The 21,734-nt window shown below is 31.3% G+C and overlaps 1 protein-coding gene, 1 non-coding gene and 1 pseudogene across 2 annotated transcripts; all 3 read left to right on the forward strand.

Annotated features, from left to right (window-relative positions):
• The first annotated feature begins 7,546 nt into the window (after nucleotides 1–7,546).
• On the forward strand, nucleotides 7,547–12,641 carry LOC133678654 (uncharacterized). The gene is made up of 7 exons (XM_062101068.1): nucleotides 7,547–8,835; nucleotides 8,942–9,007; nucleotides 9,621–9,765; nucleotides 9,851–10,069; nucleotides 11,121–11,283; nucleotides 11,361–11,556; nucleotides 12,185–12,641. Exons 1-7 carry the CDS (start codon nucleotides 7,679–7,681, stop codon nucleotides 12,300–12,302), a joined length of 2,064 nt encoding a protein of 687 aa, XP_061957052.1. The 5' UTR covers nucleotides 7,547–7,678; the 3' UTR covers nucleotides 12,303–12,641.
• A 682-nt stretch (nucleotides 12,642–13,323) lies between these two features.
• TRNAL-UAA (transfer RNA leucine (anticodon UAA)) lies at nucleotides 13,324–13,406 on the forward strand. Its single transcript has one exon. It is a non-coding gene; the product is annotated as a tRNA-Leu (tRNA).
• Nucleotides 13,407–14,365: 959 nt separating this feature from the next.
• Nucleotides 14,366–18,982, forward strand: LOC133678675 (COP1-interactive protein 1-like; annotated as a pseudogene).
• The last annotated feature ends 2,752 nt before the right edge of the window (nucleotides 18,983–21,734 follow it).

Below are 21,734 nucleotides of genomic sequence, written 5' to 3' on the forward strand. Positions count from 1 at the left end.
TTTTAATTTAAATTTTATTAAGAGTTCATGATAAATATCTCAAGTTTGGTGGGTTAACTTGAGTTAATTGAGAGTTATAATTCAATATTTGTTTCATGTTATTTTCTATGGGGTAATCATGATCTAAAAAAATATTCTGATATTGAACTAATATTTAATTTTATAAACATTTATTTTTGTTATCGTATAATTAAATAAAAAATACTTTAAAAATTTATTGAACTCAATAAAGTCTATAACAGGGTTGCAGACCCACGACTCAGGTAAAGCAGGTTAAGCCATAAAACTCAAGTCGATCTAATATGTTGTTGTCTTAATATTTTTTTTTTAATATAATATCTTGATTTTTTAAGTTAAATCATATTATTTATTTACTAGTGTCGAATGTTTTTTGACATGTTTAGGTAATCAGATCTTGTCGAGATGTACGATTTAATTTGAAATCCAAGTAATTTAAAGTATCGGGTCAAAAAATTTTAAAGTTAATAGAATAGGTTGAATTTAATAAAATTATAAAAAAAAATCTATAATTTAAATATCTTTTTTATATTTTAAAAAAAATTAATCCAATTCGTATTCTCGTAACACTAGTGAGATTTTTCTTTGAGGCAACTTGTTATCGGACTTGAACTTGAAGAAGCAAACTCATTCACTAAACACCTCAATGGTTGCAACGAGGGGAGTGGGGCGAGTGTGAGGTCATGTCAATTTGAGCATAGTGGTCTACAATGCTGGTAAGGTCCCGCAGCAGCAGCATCAGCATCAGCATCAGCATTAAATTGATGAGTTTTTTCTTTACGGTGAGTGGTTATAATTATTTTTTAAAATATTTGTAGCCCTTCAAGTCATTAATACTCTGTCAGGACTTCAAAACAAGATATTGACGTACCATATCATTAAAATTTTCAGCTATTTCATTTGAAACATAAAACAAACGATATCTCTTTCCATCTTTGATTTTTAAAATTCAAATTTTAAAATACGATGTAAAATATATATTTTTAGAGTTTTTTGAAATTAAAAAAAAAACTTATTTTTATATATAAACTAGATAACCATGACAGTTGAATTATATATATATATATATATATATATATATATATATATATATATATATATATAAAAGCATTGCAAATGTCCTATAATGGTGACAGATTAACTGCTGAGCTCATTATTCAATGAACATGAAGGCACTGCATGTGGCATCGGCAAATTAGGCAATGACTGTGAATTCTTAAAATGCGAATAAACCAAAACCACGTAGCTCCAACGTGATGCACAGGCGTGCAACTTGGAGATGTTTGGTATTGATGCTGAAATTATTTGTTTTATAAAAAAATATTTTTTTAATTTTTATTAATATTTTTTATTTTTAAAAATTTTTATACCATACTGTTTTCCATGCTTAATTGCTTGATTTTTGCAAGGCGTATTGGTTATCCTAAACCTATTGACTAGCTGTGGAATTTGTTTTTCAAAAAAATAAAATAAAATAAAAAAAGGTAAGATGTAGATATTATATAAGAACTGCTTTAATTTGATATATTAATATTAAAAATAAATGTTAAAAAATAAAAAATATTATTTTAATATATTTTTAAATAAAAAATATTTTAAAAAAATTAGCATGTTCACTCACGGACACTTTCTAAATAGCTGAGAGTCATAGTCACATTACATGCATATCTTGATTAACCATCAGTTAATTTTTAGCCGATCACATTGTTAGTTGGGATCCACTCTAATAACATGAAATGAATATGTGTACACATATTTTTTTATGAAGATTTTAGTAGGTTTCCCTTTAATTTGAACATTTTCCAACATTTCATACATCAACCCCTCTAACAATTTGCCATATCAACAATAATTCTCCATAATTTAGCCTCCAACTTATCATTTAGTTCATTATTTTTTTCATTAGTTCACTTCACATCCTATTACATAATCATTCCATCACATTTCCATACATCATTCACTTGTAATATAAACATAGGACACGCACATATGTTACAAAAGAAGTTAAAATACATAATGCTAAAAATAAATTTATAGAATTTAATACATAACAAAATGAAATTATTAAATCTGAGAAGGAGAGTCTTCCCCTTTTTATAAATTATATAGTTTACATAAAAATATATATCTAAAAATACTATTCAATAATACCAACTAAATCAATAATATCATGTTGTATGTGATGGATATGCACGAATATAATATTATAAGAGATTTTAGCTACCCATAAGACATATATACATATTTCCTAGAATAAAGATTTAAACATGTCTATCATGACATTTATCATTACTTTCCATCGCAAACTATTCTATTTAAATAACAATTTAGAATTTCACATAACAATGCCAGTACTTATTTTGTAAGTCACTCCTCGCATGACTAACCTTAAAATAAAATATTTACATTACTTTTCAATCAAATGAACAACTATAATACTAAGAAATCAACAATTCTTTAGTTACTACTCCCAACCAACTAAACCCATGGTCCCGACACACAAAAGTCGACTATATAATCAATAATCCTTTATTATTATCCTCAGCTAACTAAGTCTATAATTGACATCACAAGAGCTGATTATGTAGTCAACAATCATTTAGTTGTTATCCTCGACTAACTAAGTCCATCGTTCTCGTCACAAAAGTTAACTATGTAATCAACAATCCTTTAGTTGTCATCCCTAGCTAACTAAGTCCATGGTCCCCAACATCAGGACCGACTATGTAATCAACAATCTCTTAGTTGTCATCTCCGACTAACTAAGTCTACATGCATATCTTTTTTATACTTAATTCATATAACTCTTCCAAAATTTAATTCCATATATTTCTATTTCAACCTAACATCTTTCCATTTCACATATATAACTTCATTATTCTCATTCCAACCACATTTATCAACATAATACAACAACATAAAAATATTAATTAATGATATACTAATATCAATATTAGTACATCATTAATTTCCATCACATAAATTAATATTCATACTATCACAATTTCATCATTGCTATTATATCATTATAATTATCATCCTTGACTTTAACATATTGAAATCTCAACAATTGTCCTCTAACTATTTATTTAACACTATTATATTTTATTTTCCATTTCATTATTCATCCATTATGTTATATATGCATTTATATTCATATAATTCCTTTACACTATTTTGATTCCCAAGTTTTTTCCATACTAATAAAGAATCACCAGAATTTTAATTAAATCATACCATGATAGATCATATAATTTATATAATCTCACTTAAACCCTTAATTATTTATAGTTTGATCATAACAACTAATTCAACCATTTAAGTCAATATCTTTCCAATTTGTGTACATAATTTCCTGTTATTTCCAACTTTAAGTTATATTCCATTTACTAAATTTTACTTTCATATAAAATATTTAAACCATTTAAATCAAGTTTTCATTAACTTATATACCAACTATTCGATGAATATGAAACAATACTAAAATATTTTCAGTTTTTTTAATACATACTCAAACATGATATTATAACAAAATAATAATACATACCCACATCTAATTCCCTAACATTCACACATACCCCTTCCAATATATATTGCATCATAACAATATGTATTCAACGATAAAATTATATAATCTATTAATTTTAAAACTTTTCAATTTATTTCGCTATATATAATATCACAAAGTATTTAATTTAAGATCTATATCCTTGCTAAGCCCATATTCATATATACAACACATGTATATCATCACAAAACTCTTTTTTTAAAACATAATTATTCATGCCAGTGTATGTAGTAACATAAAATCCAACAATTATCAAATCAATTATGTTATTTCTCGAAAATCTCTATATGGCTAGCCCTAAAGAGCCACACTGAACATCAATTACTCAACACTTATTTTTATCAATTTAAAACTAATTACATATTTTTCTTAGCATTCATCGTAAATCTTGGGTGATAAATTTAGGGACTTCTCTCCCCCACACACACCAAAACTCAATCAAGAAGAATTAAGTGGTGTAAGGTACTTTACTAAGCAAATTTGAAACCAATTTTGTCACTTCCTTTGCAAAGCTCTCATTTTGATCTTTTTTTTTTGTCAAAATTGTGTTATTTCTCTCATTAATGTATAATTTTCTCTCTCTTAAACCTTTTCAAATCTTATGTTAAAGTGTTTATCCCTCACTTATCACCCTTACAATACCCTTAATACCCTAACTTTAGAGAAGATTTATGTAGAATTGCAAGAAAATGAGAGGACGAGAGCTTAATTTCTTCTCCAATGGCCATTGACCTTAATTTAGAGGGGGTGCTGAAAAGTTTTATGTTTATTTATAGTTTTTCCATTAGACAAAGTTTTCCTGAGTATTTTGAATAATTTCCCGGCTATTGGTACAAATTATACTGTAAATTCACTAAAAAAATTTATTTTCCACAATTGTCTTTCAATAAAATTTCTCCCTTAATCTTTTATATATTTATTTTATTTTATTATTTTTTCCATCAAGATTTGCCACTATTTGATAAACTTCATATATATTTTAATGTCTGTAATCATTTTGTCCAATTAATACTTATTTTAATTCATTGTAATGTTTTCAACAAATTCATAAAATTTTAGTCCAAGGGTTTACATATATAATTATAATTATAAATAAAACTAAGTTAATATAAGGTTTTTGCTATGTCAAAAAATCCGTTTGATGTTAAATTGATGCTCGATTTAACAAAATAAAATTAGTTTTATTGATTTATAAAATTAAAACTTTGAAAATCAAATTTTAAATTGAAATAAAAAAATTCAACCTCTTTTTTTTCACTATACAAGAAGCATGTTTTCAAGTGTTTTGGTTCTTAAAGTTTTTTTTTATCATAAAACTAAATTAAAAAAAATATTATTAAACTTAGTGAAGTATATAATCTAGATCACAAGTTTTTTTAAAAAAAACAATTATCATTATCTCAAGAATCAAGTCTTTAGTCTAAAAAGTTAATCAAGATTGACCCAAAACGATTCAATTCGCCTCTGTGTTAATTTCTTTTTTAAAATCTATGTTTTTAGATTTTTTTTTTGTCATCTAGTTTTTTTCATTAAAAAAAATTAGTTTGATCTATAATATAGCACAGGAAAGTACCTATTATCATACTATGCTTCTGGTAGTATCTTATATTTTTTTTATTTTGTAATTTAAAGACTGGTTATTCCTGATAGGATAACCATTTGAGCTTTATCAAAGGAATAGATTAATTTATTTATTTTTTACTGATTTTTATTTTTATTTTTAATGACATATGCTATTTCTTGAAACTTTATTAATTGTGCTTGATTGAAAAAAAAAACTCGCAAGACGATTAAAAAATGGTAGGTGAATAAACTTAATTTTTGACATGTTTTAAACTACAAATATTATAAAAATCTCAATAATTCTATTTTCAACCCAAACACTCTCAAATCAATCTAAAATAAAAAATAAATCAAATAAAAAAACTTTTCGGGTTTCGATTAACTTTTCTTCAGTATAGTTAAAGTTCAAAATATATCAAATTTCCTTCTTTAAAATGACGAGGCCAAAATTGATTATTTTTTTATGGCCAAAATATAGTGCACTCAAAGCTTTCTCTCTCGCTTCTTTTTCAAGAAATAACAAGGTACTAACCATTAAGATGCTGTTTGGAATTGCGTTTCAAACAATATTTTTAAAAAATTTTATTTTATTTTTAATTTTTTAATTATTTTGATATGTTGATGTCAAAAATAATTTTTTTAAAATTAAAAAATATTATTTTAATGGATGTCCGAGCAAAAACGTATTTAAAAAGTAAATACTACTACAATCTCAAGTATCCTCTAAGACAACAACCGACAACAATAAAAGAGTTAGAAGCTAATAAAGACACAATCTCTACTTAGTAATTCTAGAACTAATAAGGAAAATGTCACTGATAAAAATATATTATGCAACATGACAAATGTATTACAAGCATGGGATGAAATCTCCAAAACAATTATTAAAAGAAATTTTATAATAAATAAGAGCCTTCAAAAATATGCCACATAAAATTTTTGCATTTCACTTCTATAAAGAATATCTTCATCAATAACCTTCCTCACATGGTTTTTGTGATTCTACAAAACCTATACAATCTTAGTGGGCCTTTTAATCCAGTAAGATCTAGGAGGCTTTAAAAGATATTCACCATAAGGGGTTTTAGTCTTGGTTGTCAAAGACTCCAGACCTTACCATGAACTAGTCTCCAGGCATAGAGGCTAAATATTGAAGTTTGAACAAAAAACCTTGAATTTTTAAGGTTTTTAAGCTTCTAGATCTTTAAGGTTCAACAATTGCAAATTCAAACTGTTTTGGTTAAATCGAGTCATAAAACCTATTTTCTAATGAAATAATAATATTGAACAATAACTAAACTCACTAATAACAAATTATGATGGATTTATGTTCAGTTTAGATTGTAAAGAGATAGATCATAAATCAAAGAAAGCAATGTTTAAGTTGTCACTTGTTTTTTTCTTAATATATATAATATAGGGTCATTTTGGTCATTTCAATTCATTTGAAAATATTTGTTGATCAAGAATATTCTTTATGATTTTTAAAACAACAGAGGTAAAATATAAAATTGAATAACTTACAAGACAATCATTAGATTATTTTCTCTAATAATAACTAATTGACAATCAATTGTATAGCATTTTATGACATTTGAGCTCAAATAATACAAAATGGTCATGAACTAATGTAATTAGTATGATAAATTTGGGTTTAATATTTAAAGCTTGTTTGTTATTGAGATAATGATTATTTTTTAAAGTGCTTTTCACTTGAAAATATATTAAAATAATATTTTTTTAAAAAAATATTTTTGACATCAGTATATTAAAATAATTTGAAAACAAAAAAAATAAAATAAAATTTGAAGCAAAGAAAAAAGAAATTTTTTTAAAGTTTTTTTTAAAATATTTTTAAAATACAAAAATAAACAAGTACTTTTCAAAAATTACGAATAATAAAAAATTATTAGATTTAATTGATATTTATATTTACGTGTTTGATGAGCATGTCAAAATCATGCTCCTATACCTTAAAATTTAAAATTAAAAAAATCAACCACTTATATCCGAATCACTATAATAATACTAAGCAACCTAATATAAGTTACATGGACAAATATTAATAAATGTTTCAATAAGATAAAAATTAAAAGCAATCATAATTGTTTTTTAAAATATTTTTTATTCAAAAATATATCAAAATAATATATATTTTATTTTTAAAATTTATTTTTAATATAGCACATTAAAATAAAAAAAAATATTTTAATAAAAAAAATCTAAATTTTAGCAAATCTCTATTTGAGCAGTATTCCTAAACGAGAGCTAAATTGTAAGCTTCTAAGCAAAATGTACCAAGCTTCCATAGCATTAAAAATCTAGGGATCAAAGAATAATTTACTCGAAAGTTTTCCAACTTCTACTTCTCGATTTCACATAAAATGCACTGCAGTTACTACGTCGTTTCCAGTCTTTAAAATCTCCTCCTCCTCCTTGCTCTGTCGCTCGCTCACACACACCACAAAACAGAGAAACCCTAACCCTAACCCCCAAATTCTTCTCTTTTCAAACCCTAATTATCCAATCATGGCTTCCAATAGGGACGGAGATCCTTCTCTCGGCTACCTAACCCGAAAAGACACTGAGGTAAAGCTTCCCCGCCCGACCCGAGTGAAGAACAAAACCCCCGCCCCGATCCAGATCACAGCGGAGCAAATCCTCCGCGAAGCACGAGAACGACAAGAAGCTGAAATTCGACCGCCCAAACAGAAAATCACAGACTCGACTGAACTGGCCGACTACCGTCTCCGCAAGAGGAAAGAATTCGAGGATTTAATTAGACGAGTGAGGTGGAACATCAGTGTTTGGATCAAGTACGCGCAGTGGGAAGAGTCGCAGAAGGATTTCAATCGCGCGCGTTCAGTTTGGGAGCGTGCACTCGAGGTGGATTACCGGAATCATACTCTATGGCTAAAATACGCGGAGGTGGAGATGAAAAACAAGTTTATAAATCATGCCAGAAATGTGTGGGACCGGGCGGTCACTCTTCTCCCCAGGATTGATCAGCTCTGGTATAAGTATATTCATATGGAGGAGATGTTGGGGAATGTTGCTGGAGCTAGGCAGATTTTCGAGAGATGGATGGGGTGGATGCCGGACCAGCAAGGTTGGCTTTCCTATATAAAGTTTGAATTGAGGTACAATGAGGTGGAACGTGCACGGGGGATTTTTGAGAGGTTTGTTCAGTGTCATCCCAAGGTGAGTGCGTGGATTAGGTATGCCAAGTTTGAGATGAAGAATGGGGAGGTTGCGAGGTCAAGGAATGTATATGAAAGGGCGGTTGAGAAGTTGGCTGATGACGAGGAGGCAGAGATGTTGTTTGTTGCGTTTGCAGAGTTTGAAGAGAGGTGCAAAGAAACGGAGAGGGCGAGGTGCATTTATAAATTTGCATTGGATCATATACCGAAAGGGAGGGCAGAGGATTTGTATAGGAAGTTTGTCGCATTTGAGAAACAGTATGGTGATAAAGAAGGGATTGAGGATGCGATTGTGGGGAAGAGGAGGTTTCAGTATGAAGATGAAGTGAGGAAGAATCCTTTGAATTATGATGCGTGGTTTGATTATATTAGGTTGGAGGAGAGTGTGGGGAATAAGGAGAGGATTAGAGAGGTGTATGAACGTGCAATTGCTAATGTCCCTCCTGCCCAAGAGAAGAGATACTGGCAGAGATATATTTATCTGTGGTAAGTTTTGGAGCTGGAATTTATATTGAAATGTGGTATTTTGTTCTTTATGATGGCTGGTTTATTTGGTTAATTGTTAATGATGTCTTGATTTTGCATGGTTTAGGATAAATTATGCCCTTTATGAAGAGCTCGATGCAGAAGATATAGAACGAACACGTGAGGTATATAGGTATGCTTGCTTTTGCTAATGTGATTATTCTGATTATATTGGTTTCTGTTTTTTTTTGTTCCTTCTGTTGATGGTGGTGGTACAATGCTCTTGATTTCCCTTTACTAAACAAGGAACAGGTGGATATGTTATTGTCTTATCTGTCAAATGAGTTGCTAACACAGGACAGGTCTGATAGGAATCTATGTAGTTTTCAAGTGCTTTGTCTATTGATAGGATCATTATGATATCATTGAATTTTTTATTTTTTTTGGGGGGCAACATATATTGCATGCATTTTCTAACTCTCTATGAGACCTTTACACAGCTCAACTGTCTTAATGGCACACGCCAACTATATGCGGCAGCATAAGTAAAGCGGATTATTTTCTTGTCTCTAATTTGGCGTACAAGTGGTCACTCCATACTTTCCCACATGCATTTTGCACACTTATTTTTATCATTCTCTGTCTTATGATTACAAAATTTGCATTGTATTGTCAATAATTGAAAAGATACAAGAAAAAATAGTTATAATCATAGGTTCATAACTATAAGACAAAGGGATTGGTGCATTTTTACGTACATCTAACTGACTTTGATGAGTTTTCTAATTCACTTTAAATGTTTTCAGGGAATGCTTGAATCTGATCCCACATGAGATATTTTCATTTGCAAAAATTTGGCTTTTAGCAGCCCAATTTGAGATCCGACAATTGAATCTGAAGGGAGCTCGACAAGTTTTAGGTAACGCTATTGGAAAAGCTCCCAAGGATAAGGTAAAACCTAGGCTGATAATAGAGCTTGATGAGTTTTATTGCACTATGTTGATATGTTCTGACACTTTTACATGATGACAAACAGATATTTAAGAAATATATTGAGATTGAGCTGCAGCTTGGAAATATCGATCGTTGCCGAAAACTCTATGAGAAATATTTAGAGTGGTCGCCCGAGAATTGCTATGCTTGGAGCAAATATGCTGAGCTGGAGAGATCCTTGAGTGAAACTGAACGGGCCCGATCTATTTTTGAGCTTGCTATAGCACAGCCAGCCTTGGATATGCCAGAGTTGTTGTGGAAGGTAATTTATCTGTTGTCACCATTTTAGTTAAGGAGTTCATATTTGTAATTCATGTCCTTTGTTGACTGTCAAACCCGAATTCTTCATTATGTGTTCTGAAAGTGTATTGTAGAGCGAATAATCATAAATCTACAGTGCAGAAGTGGTTATGCTTCCTTGATCCTTCATGTTCAAAATTTAGAAACAATAGATGAATGCTTAGTGATGAAAAAAACAGCACAAGATGGATATTTGTATTTTTAAGGTGTCTTTGTTCATGTAATGGTAAGTTTTAATATTTATTTGATGGCTTGTTTGAATCTAGTCCTCTCTGTATGTTTTGAAGACATTTTTGTCAAACAACTTAAGCTTCCCACACTTGATATATGCTTTCCCCATCTTTTATTTCTCACACATTAAACTTAACTGTAGCAAAGCACATTTTTCTTTCAATCATATCTGTGCTTTGTTTTCTCTTTCAGACATTTACGTACTGCTTTAACTTCTTTGAAGTCATTGCTAGTTCACCACATAAAAAGCTGTGCTGTTTGTAGAGAGCAGGGGTTTTGTTATTAGCCCAGGAACTTAGCTTAGGTGCAAAACAATATACCCTTTACCAATGATAAGAATTAACACTTGGTACAGTTCCTGGCTCCACTGATCCTTCTCTGTCTCCTCATTTAAGCACTGCTTTAACTGCTTTGAGTTGCTTTTGGCTGGTTTATCTCAAGTTCAATGCCATTCCTTTTACCAATCAATCTACGTGATTCCCTTTTGAATCCATTGTTGCCTTTGTTATGCTGTTATTCACCATCTTTTCTCATTACAGTGTGCCAGTGAGGTTTCCTCTTATTTTAAGTATATAGTTTAATGGAGGAAATGTGAAAGTTTGTTTATAAAACATTGTTTTTGGAAACTGTGTAAAGTAGGAGCATTGTTGTTGTCAACCTAGAACTCCGAGCTGTCTGATTTGATTACTTTTCTTGTTTAGAGAAAGTATTATCGTTGATTGATTAAAGAGTTGGAGGATATCATAAGTACTGATGATGGTGTGTTTTTCCTCTGACTGCAGGCATACATTGATTTTGAAATCTCTGAGGGCGAATATGATAGAACTCGGGAACTTTACAAGAGACTTTTGGATCGCACAAAGCATCTAAAAGTTTGGATCAGCTGTGCTAAATTCGAGGCATCTGCCATGGAAGAACAGAAGCTGTGTGTTCAAAATGCAAGAAGTAAGGCATCCGGACCTCTTTAATCAGGTCTTATATATCTAATTAGTTAAGTTCTTACCCTTTGTATTTTTCTTTAGGGGTTTTTGAGAAAGCATTAAACTACTTCAGAATGTCCGCGCCTGAACTGAAAGAAGAAAGAGCTATGCTCTTAGATGAATGGTTGGACATGGAGAAAAGTTTTGGGCAGCTAGGTGATGTTAGCCTTGTTGAGCCTAAACTGCCTAAGAAACTGAAAAAGAGAAAGCAGATTGCTTCTGAAGATGGCCTGGCTGGGTATGTAAATCAACTTGTGCTTTTATCTTCTGTCATTGTTCTTTCTTTTTTAATTACCACAATGATGCCAAAGGCAGCAGTGTTTTAATTCGTGATTTATGTATGGTTTGTGAATGTATTGGAGGTGGTGGTTCAGATACAAGTTAGGAGCCTTACATTGTGGTTAAAGGTGTCTTTGTAAAATTGTTTTAGGCTGTTGATTCTTTTTCAGGTGCTTTTTGAAGTTTTTGTTTGTTGATGCCAAAAGAATTTAAACAACAAACCCCAAAAGCCATCATTTTGATGCTCTATGGCCTAAAAAAGCACATTGCAAAAGTAACTTCAACTGCAATGGCCAAATGCTTTTGTTGATTGAGTTTCAAGTGGATTTAGTTGGTTTTTTGAAAATTTCCAGCAGTCACTTAAATGTTGGGAGCAATACTACTGATAGAAGTCCCCTTTTAAACTGGGTGTCACATACATACGTCTATACTTGAGATTGATTGTTAACATGCTCGCTTAGCTTGGCCCTTATATAATGTCCATGAACTGATATTCCACCATTTCAATGCTACTGATTTTGGCCATTCAGTTGTCTACGTTCTCCTCCTGTCCTCCTATCAGTGTGACTAACAATGTTTTCTTGCAGGTACGAGGAATACATAGATTACGTATTTCCAGAAGAAGCTCATGCCCATAATCTCAAAATCTTGGAAAAAGCACGTGAATGGAAGAGGCAAAAGCTTGCATCCGGTGCTGAGGACTAGTGAGATCTTTCAGTTTTGTACCATTTTGTTTTTTTCCTATTCTGTACATACATTGAGCTGTATCCAAAATGCTTTTGGCACATTGTTAAAAACAAGTACTTTGGCTGCATATTTGATGCTGGGGTTTAGATAGGAATTATACCCGTTAGACATTCATTTCAAAATGCGTTGTCTGTGTTGGCAGATTAGTAGATCCTAAGCATGTAATTGGCAAGTCCTTGTAACACAGTTTTGAAGCAAACTGCTATTTGTAGCGTGTACTTGTGTTTTCCTGAATCAGTTGATATTGTTCATGAACAACACCCAAATTAAAAGCTGGGAGGCTCAAAATTTTTGTTAGGCTCCGTTGGGTTTTTTTTTTCCTCGTTCTTTTCTTCATAATAATAATTTTATTACACTGTCTGGGATTTGTGAGGGATCGCACCGCTATTTAACCAATCTCTTGATAATTTTTTCCCTTTATATATCTATTGGTCTCTCTATTCAGCACACAAAATCATTGACTCTCTTAACCTATCCAGTCAACTGTTGAATTGTTTCCATTTATTTTCTCTTATATTCTATTACCATCATCATTAGAACTCAGGAAGATAGGAAAGTTTGGTGATTTCAGTTGGAAATTACTACTTTCTTCTTTAATTAAATGGCTCGGAAATAAAGCCTCGTGTTTATTTTAATGACAAAAAAGTAATTGATCTTAAGGCATTATAGAAACCATCTATATTCTATCTATCTATACACACCATATCTTATATCTTTATCTTAATATATTATGAAAAGATTTACGGGTCGATTAGTGAAGTTAAGTATTTTTAAAACCGTTCATGTTAAGCGACTTAATATATTTGAGAATATTCCCATCTTAATCAAAAGGTTAGATTAAAACAATTTTTGAAGATTAGCTTGTAAGATGATGATATTTAAGTAAATGACAAGTATTTAAATAGTTTAACACACAGAGAGACTTTATGCTTTTTTTGTTTAGTATTAATACTATAAACAAACCACCTCATCACCATCAGCTGGTTTGCCCGAGAGGTTAAGGGGGAAGACTTAAGATCTTCTGCACATAAGTGCGCATGGGTTCGAACCCCATAGCCAGCAATTTGAAGAGGTTAGAGCCTTTACTGCTCTAGTTGTTATTTTTTGTTCTTTTTATTGGTTGGTGGATTCTGATGTGCAAGAATATTCTATTATCTTTTAAGTACCCACTACTCCGTATTTTAAACAATTAGATAAAGTCATATGTCTAAAAAAATCTTACTCTTATAATGTTTTTGACAAAAGATGTATGGTTTAATAACTTTTTTTTTAAGTTTAAAGTATTTTCTAGCACTGATTTTTATGATATATGATAGGGGTGATTATTTTCGGTTCGATTCGATTTTTATAACAAAAAAGTAATAAAACCAATTTTTTTTTTTAAAACCTAAACCGGTTCAAACCGACCGGTTTCAATTTAGTTTTTTAGGACAAAAACCGGTTCAAACCAGTTTGACTCGATTTTTTTCTAATTTTTTTCGATTTGGGTTCGGTTCAGTTTTTTGATTTCAGGTTTATAAAACAGAAATCAAAGAGAACCGGTCGGTTTTTTTTTAAATTTTAATCGGTTTTTTTTATAGTTCAGTTTTTTTATTTTTATTTTCTTGATTTAATCGATTTTTTTATTATTTTGATGACCTCTATAATACTATATTGTAAATCAATTATTTTATCATAAAAATCAATTACTTTAAATAAATTTAAAGCCAAATAAGTTCCTTTTCTCTCGTTATTTAAACAAATCATAAATTCTTTTCAGAAAAAAACAATCTCAATCCGCAATTAAATTTTCTAATCCGGAAAACAAGGGCTCTGAAAAACGGATAGTTTTTTTAAGCGCGGGAAGTGGTAAACTCGTCGTTAGATTATTGGCACCGAATAATTTCTAGCGTTGAAGAAACAATATATCGCGATAGTTTGCTATTTGATGACATGGCGAGAAGTTGCGGTCCTTTTTGGGTGGTTTTATGGTAATAAAATAGAACATAGAAGGGTATGAGACTCAAAAGAAGCGTCAAAATGTCCTCCGCTTTCTTTCTTACTCGTTTGTCTTCGTCTCTTTCTTAACTACAAATAATCTCTTGTCCTCCGATGGATTCCGATCTGCAGTAGAAATCCTCTTTCCTGTCTCACAGGTAAATCTCTTGTTACAGTTTCTTGCTATTTACTTGGAGGAAATTCATGTGATTGGTTCCTAAGGAGTTACAATATGATTGAAAAGGAAAAGAGAAATGTGCCATCCTTCCTTTTTCTAACGTGAGAAGAAAGGGGCAAGAACATGAAAATAATCTCAACACCTAAAATCCTCAATCTTTCCATCTGGGTTCCTTGTGCATGTATCTTTGGATTTGATTGACTGGCACATCATCAGATTCATTTATCTAATGATTTTCATCTCTTATTTATTGGTTTTAATGACATAATTTTCTTCTTCTTCTGGTTATAAAAAAGAGGGCATAGCCAGCCCTCAATGGAGCGAGGAGAGTTTGAATCCATCCATGCATGCGGCCTATATTGTATAAGGCGAGGTGTTTACCATCAGACAAACCCACTCGATGAAATTACTGCAAAATCACTGCTCCATGGATATTATTTTCTCCCCTCATTATCAGCACCTGGATTCTCAAAAACTCTTAAACATCCGAATTTGTTTGCCAACCGGAGTAGTGCCATTTTAATTTTTTTTCACTTTGGTCGATACGGTTTGTCTTTGTTTTTTCATTTGACTCCTTTGGTTTTTATTTTTCTGGTTTAATCTTTTGGCAGTTCTTGTTTTTACATTTAAGTTAAAGTTAGATAAGACTAGAATGACAGATACATTTTTTTTTAACCAGATCACCATTTGAGTTAGACAGCTAATTTGTTATTTGTCCACTTCATCGAACAAGTCACACCAACTTTCTTTAGTCAAGTTGTTAATAATCATTTCAATATTTCATCGCAAACAGACAAAAATAACTCTGTTTATATTTTTTAAAACAATTATATGTTTTTTATCTTATCCGCAGTGAAGCGCGGGCGGAAAGCTTACCATATTGCTATTGTCAATTGAGCTGCTGCAATCAAGGACCAGAAATTTAGATACCAATAGCCTTGATTAAGCTTCTCCAGGTTTTAAATTCAATACCCTCTTGGTTTTTTTTTTTTAATTAATATCAAGGAACCTTGGACTCAGGGCAATGAGTTTTTTAAAGATTGCATACAAAACATGTTTACCTTGAATAGTGTAGCTTGAAGTTATTTAATTTTATACGCAGACCCACAAAACAAAACTTTTGAAGATTATTGGTTGAAAGTTTTCCAATATAATGTTATTTGAAGAAGCCTTATCTCGTAACCAGAGAAGCCATGCACTTTCCTGAAGTGGCCCGAAGTCCAATAAAATTAATACATTAAACTGCAATTTCATACACATTTTTTTCCTGTAGATGTTTAACCTTAGAAAATTCTGAACTGTGAATGATTTTCAGAAACGAATGATCATTTAACAAGTTTTGTGCATGTTTCACTCTTCAACACATGAATACTGAGTTTCATAATAACAATCAGCGTTGTTTCTTGTATGCTTTGTATCTTTAGGATCTCCAGCTGATATGCTGCAGTTGAAGAGTGCATTGGCTCTTTAGATGCTCATTAACTTGTTTGAGTTGGCTGTAAATTCCCACTTATAAATCAAGCGGCGTGCAGGAGGTGATGGAGTTTGTTGGTAGCCATGGAGATCCCGAAAACATTGAACAAATGAAAGTGACTAAAGAGGTGCAGCATCTCTGATGTACAAACTCAAATTCCATAAAATCTGCAGTGCTGCTGGTTATGACACTCAAGGATTGAGGCCGAAAGAATGCATTTTCAGTACCTATAAGCATCCAAGTTCGAGATCAAGAAAGAGATTTTCTGCTAAAACTGAATATCAGCATTTTACCAGTTATGTCGGCATTTGACTTGCTATTTGGAGTAGACTGAACAAGACAATTATGCAAAAAAAGTTGCAAATTTGAATCTCATAAGAATGGCTGAAGCTTAAGTACATTTCTTCGCATGCCTTTACCGATACTTCAATCACTATCTGTTCTTCACAGATTTTTTGAGCTTTGTGGTTTCATTCCTCAAAAATGTTCGCTTCCTGCTTTGAATTGCTGGCATACTTTTTATTGCCAGTTGTTGAATGTTGAAATAATGAATTTCATATTTTCTTGTTATTTGCAGACATTGAACATAAAGTGGGAAAGATCTTGAAGCTTATACATAATAATGGCCAAGCCAAAAAGGGTAAGATCCTTGAAGATTGAAAGAAAAGATTGGCACTCATTGAACTTGTCGAAGATTTTCACAAACAGTACCAGTCACTCTACGCACAAAATGATCATCTTAGAGCAGAGATGGGGAAAGAGACTGATAGCAAAAAAGAAAAGGAAAGTTCTTCCTCTCCATTCTCCTCTGACTCGGAGTATTATTCTCCTGATGACAGAGGGAGCAGCCCCGTGATAAATATGCATCTTCATCTTGAAACATCAGACGGAACTACTGGAGAACTTGATCTTGCAAGCTTAGAAATTACTGGGCTGAAGCATCGATTGGCCTCTGATACTGCTGAAAATGAAGCTTTACGTGCCAAATAAAGTGCAGCTTTACAAGAAGCAGGCACTGCCAATGAGCACAACAAGGAACTTTCAGCTCTTATAAAGGTGCATGAGCTCCATGACACTCAAGCATCAGCTCACATGAAGGCGCTGGAGGAACAGTTAGCTACTTAAGACTGAGATGGATTCCTTGTACAACCTGAAAAAAGACCTTGAGGTACAGATTGAAAACAAAGCAGCTAAAGCTAAACAGCTTCAAGAGAAAAACTCACAGCTGCTTTCATGGGTTTCGGAACTTGAACTGATGTCAAAAGAGAAAGGAGACGGGATATCTACAATCCAGAAGAAAATGAAGGATAATGAGATGAACTTCACATCTAGAATTGAAGATTTAATGACACAGGTCAAGATTCTGCAACTGGAGACGGTTTCTTTACATTCTCAGAATGGTAAACTGAAAGCAGGTAAGCAGAAGGAAGCATCAGCTCAAGCCAAGGGCTTCAAGAACCAAATTAACGTTTTGCAAAAGCAATTGGAATCCCTTCACAGTGAGAAATCTCATCTGAAAATGAAAACTAATGAAGTTTCTGAAAACCTCCTTCGAACAGAAACTTTGGAAGGTGAAATAGCAAGGAAGGCTATGACTGAACAGGAACTGAAAGAGAAAGAAACCTTTCTCGTGCGGAGGGATGACCAGGGACTAGAAGCGAACTCTCTCCACAACCAAAAGAACAGAATGGAAGAGCTGATAAGAAGTAAGAACCAAGTGGCAGATCAGTTGCGAGAAGAAGGGGAGAGGATGCATACTAGAATATTTGAACTAGAGGGTAACTTGCTAGATAGAGGAGGTTCTTTTTCTCCTTGTCTGAAAGAATATGAGAGCAGAGTCAATGAAGCGTCTACTCAGATTATTGCCTTGAGATCAGAGGTTTTTAGTTTTCAAAGGATTTGGATTCCTCGCTGAGTGAGAAGAGTTTGTTGGATACAGAAAACGAGAGACTAAGGCCAGACGCTAGGCAAATCCACAATTTAACAAGCGAGATTGAAGAGCAGCAGAAAATCCTGAAAGAAGAGGGGGTTACTATTAAAAAGCTCGCTGAAGAGCCTAAACTAGTCAAACATCATTTGCTGGATCCCCCGAACATCGGCCACTGGAATCCCCAAGGACAAATCCTCAATCTTTAGAAAGAAAGATGGAAGAACTGACAGAAAACTTCAATATGAAAATGGAAAATCATATCCAAATCCTGTATCAGAGGATTTTAGTTTCAGAACAAATACATGCTGAGACCAAAGATGGCTACAAGAAGATGAAAGAGAGACTTGATCAAGAAAACATAGAGCTTAATAACAAAGCATCAGCATTTGAAGCTGAACTCAGGAAGATAAGGGAGATGTTATTGGAACCAGTAGAAGATGCATTTTCAGGAGCAGAAGCAGTGCTCAAGAAACCCAACGAGGACAATGAAAATCTCTCGGACCCTATTAGCCGAATCTCAAATGAGCTTCAGTTTGCGAAGAGATGAATCACTGTAACAAAAGATGACATAAAAAAGCTGAAACATAATGTGGATGGTTTGAAGCTCCAGCTCAAGGGCAAGGAAGAGAAGGAGCTTCTGTTAGGAGAAGAGGTGGGGAAACTAAAAGCAAAGCTGTGCAAGGAAGGGGGAGACAAGCTGAATTCTGTTAGCCAGCTTGAGAGAAAGGTGGTATATTTAGAGCAGCAGGTAAAAGATAAGGAAGAGGTTTTGCTAGGTCTCAGTGAGGAAAGGGGAGGCCATAAGGCAGCTATGCATCTTGATTGATTATCATCGCGGCCGCTATGATCATCTCAGAGAAGCAATATCATAGAAGACTGTTCATATCAAGAGAATGGCTTAGAAGAGATCTGCAGACACTTTCTTCTGTTCTTTATTAATGCTGTCATTTTGTTTCAACATTAATTCTTTCACTTTTTTACCTTGAACAATCCATATGCGCAAATTGGTTAAGCTTTAATGTCTCGTTGAAGCATGTAAATTTGTTCCAATATTTGTTCAATCATCTTTCTTTTTAGCCTGTCCTGCTTTTGGCTAATTTTGGAATTGGCTTGAACTCCATCCTTCTCTTCTCATGGAGTTTGCAATCCAACATTGAAATGTTAAACTAGCACAAGATATTTGACAAGATCAATAGAAGTACATCACCTATTAAAAAGAGAAAAAGGAAAAATGATTGATTTTTTTATAAATCACTTTCATCTCGTATTCTCACATTTATAAAATGTAAAAAAAAATTTGATGATAAATTAAAGATTGATTTTGTTGTATTTAAAAAAAACTAAAAGAAAAATGATAAAATTTTACAAAAACAAACAAAAAAATTCCCATTTGAATATTGTCAAGGAAATCTCCAATTTGCTCCCTAAAATTTTAGTTTACCTATTTATTTGGGCCTTGTTGTTTTGAAATTTCAAGTTTCAATCTCAAATTTATTTATTTTTACGTTTAGAAAATATTGAGGATAGAAAAATTGCTTGAATGAGGACATTCTAACAATAAAAAAAAACTAATTTTGGTGTTAATAAATTTGTCTTTTTTAAGAAAAATTCAATGCTCTTTAATTATGTCGGGAGGGTAATTTAGGATATTTAAAGTTTTTTTATTCGTTTAATTTTTGTATTTAGATAAATTAAAAGAAAATAATAAAAATCCTAAACAAACAAGAAAAAATAAAATTATTAGGCTTACAAATGATTTTTCCTATAAAAACCCTTCTACATTAGCTTACATTTCGGTCATCTTTTGTTGAAACTTTTTTTTAACAAATTTTAATAAATTGATCATTAATTTAGGCACAGAAATCTACAATTAAAAAAAAAAGAGAGAGAGTTCAAGGATAAAAATGAAAGAAAATTCAGTTAGTGTGGATTGCTGTAAAGTTTTACCTACGTGTGTTTTAGTATATATGTAATATGACCTATTTACGCTTTTAGCTTAGGAATTGAAGGAGATATAAGTCCGAGTAAAGGAAATCAAATAAAAAAACCAAGAATTTAGTGCCAAATTCTCCATAGAATTAGTATGAGTTAACTTGATGTAGTGATTTTCCGATAAAAAGATAAAATATAAATGTTTTGTATTTTCAGAAATCTTATAATGTTTGGTGGGTAAATAATAGTATTTTATTAGTTATTTTTATCGGTTCACTTCAAAGAAAGAGACAAAATAAAAAGAGAAAAAGCTTTTGCAAAGATATTTTTATAATTTTTTGAAGTGTTGTATTTTATTTTCGTTTCCTTTTATATGTCTATCTTTGTTTAAAAAAATGGATCTATAAAAATAATTAGTAGAATAATACTAATTACTACATGAGGACTGTAAAATTTGCTTTTCTAGTATATTACGGATACTCTCACCTTTTTTTTTACAAAGGGGTATAACTTTTAAAGAAAATAAACAATAAATGTTCAACCAGAATAATTTAGGAAGCTACTAAAGAAAATATAGAAACAAATATTTTGTAGAGAGAAAAAAACTAGGTAATAATTAAGAGAAATAAAAAAATATACATGATGTTATATATATATATATATATATATACACACACACATTTAACAAAATATATAAGGTGTGAAAAAAAAACTATAGCACTAAAAAGATATTATTATAGATTATGATAATGATTTGATGATTTTTCTCTTCACTAAATCAGATAAAAAGACCAAGTTCAGGGATAAAATAGTCTTTTACATGTGATATATTTGTCATTTTTATTTTGTTTAGGGGTACAAAAATCTTTTTTCTTTTTCTTGAGCAGTAAAATACCTTCACTACCTTAAAAAAAAAATTGTTAGTTTCTAGAATTTTAGTTTCTAGAATTTTTTTGAAATTGTATATTTTGTGGAATAATAATCTTACTAAATTGTCCTGGTCTCAAGATTAATTAAGTTTTTTGGGGGTATCTCTGTATTTTTATCCTTTTTTTTGTTATAATTGGATGAGTAGATGGGTAAATTTATATTTTCAAAAATTAAAAATTCAAAGCACTTTGAATTGACTAACTTACCCTTGATTTCAATTTTTTTTGGGGTTTTTTTTTATTTTCTTGTGGGTGAGCATTTTCAGTTTGGTCTGATTTTCACCTAAAAAAATAACCAAACCAATTTATTTTTTTAAAAAAATCAAAACCAAAACTGAACTGAAACTAGTTCAAATCGACCAGTTTCAGTTCGATTCGATTCGATTTGGTTAATTGAAAGGAAAAATGAGAAAAAACCGGTTTCATCTTGGCCAGGCATATCGAGCAGATTTCTAAAATTGAAAATAAAAGGCTAGAAAGGATAAGTGTTAAACGAAGATTTGGAAAAAATAATTCTCGCAACATCCATGATAGTAGTCGCATTACATTATAGCAAACTAGTAATCTCATAAATAAATATGGGAAATGAATATATAATAGATCTACAAAAATAAAAAAAATTATTAGTTACTTTAAACAATACGATAAGTCTCAATATAGATATGACAATATTAACTTAGTAGAAGTTGTTATATCACAAGATCAATTAAAGATAATTAAGGATAGTGAATGACTAATCTAGAAGCATGTTAAGATGAATCTCTTAGAAGTCGTGCATTTAATAGTGAGTGGCTACATGTGTCAGTTTGATTTAAAAAAGCTGTAAATTAGAAACTATTTCTGATGTCTAGTACTCAAGAAAACAGACTTTTAACATGATAAAAGGAAGAAAAAACAATTTAAAAAAGAAAATAGGCAGCATCAAATTTTTCATCCAACTTAAAGGAGTGACTACTAACTTTTTAAGGAC

Source organism: Populus nigra, chromosome 1, assembly GCF_951802175.1.
Source record: "Populus nigra chromosome 1, ddPopNigr1.1, whole genome shotgun sequence".
NCBI classification, from domain to species: Eukaryota; Viridiplantae; Streptophyta; class Magnoliopsida; order Malpighiales; family Salicaceae; genus Populus; species Populus nigra.

Coding starts and splice junctions, on each gene's coding strand:
- LOC133678654 (XM_062101068.1), top strand. CDS start 7,679: ATGGCTTCCAATAGGGACGGAGATCCTTCTCTCGGCTACCTAACCCGA. Junction 9,008..9,620: donor CGAACACGTGAGGTATATAG/GTATGCTTGCTT, acceptor AAATGTTTTCAG/GGAATGCTTGAATCTGATCC. Junction 11,284..11,360: donor GTGTGTTCAAAATGCAAGAA/GTAAGGCATCCG, acceptor ATTTTTCTTTAG/GGGTTTTTGAGAAAGCATTA.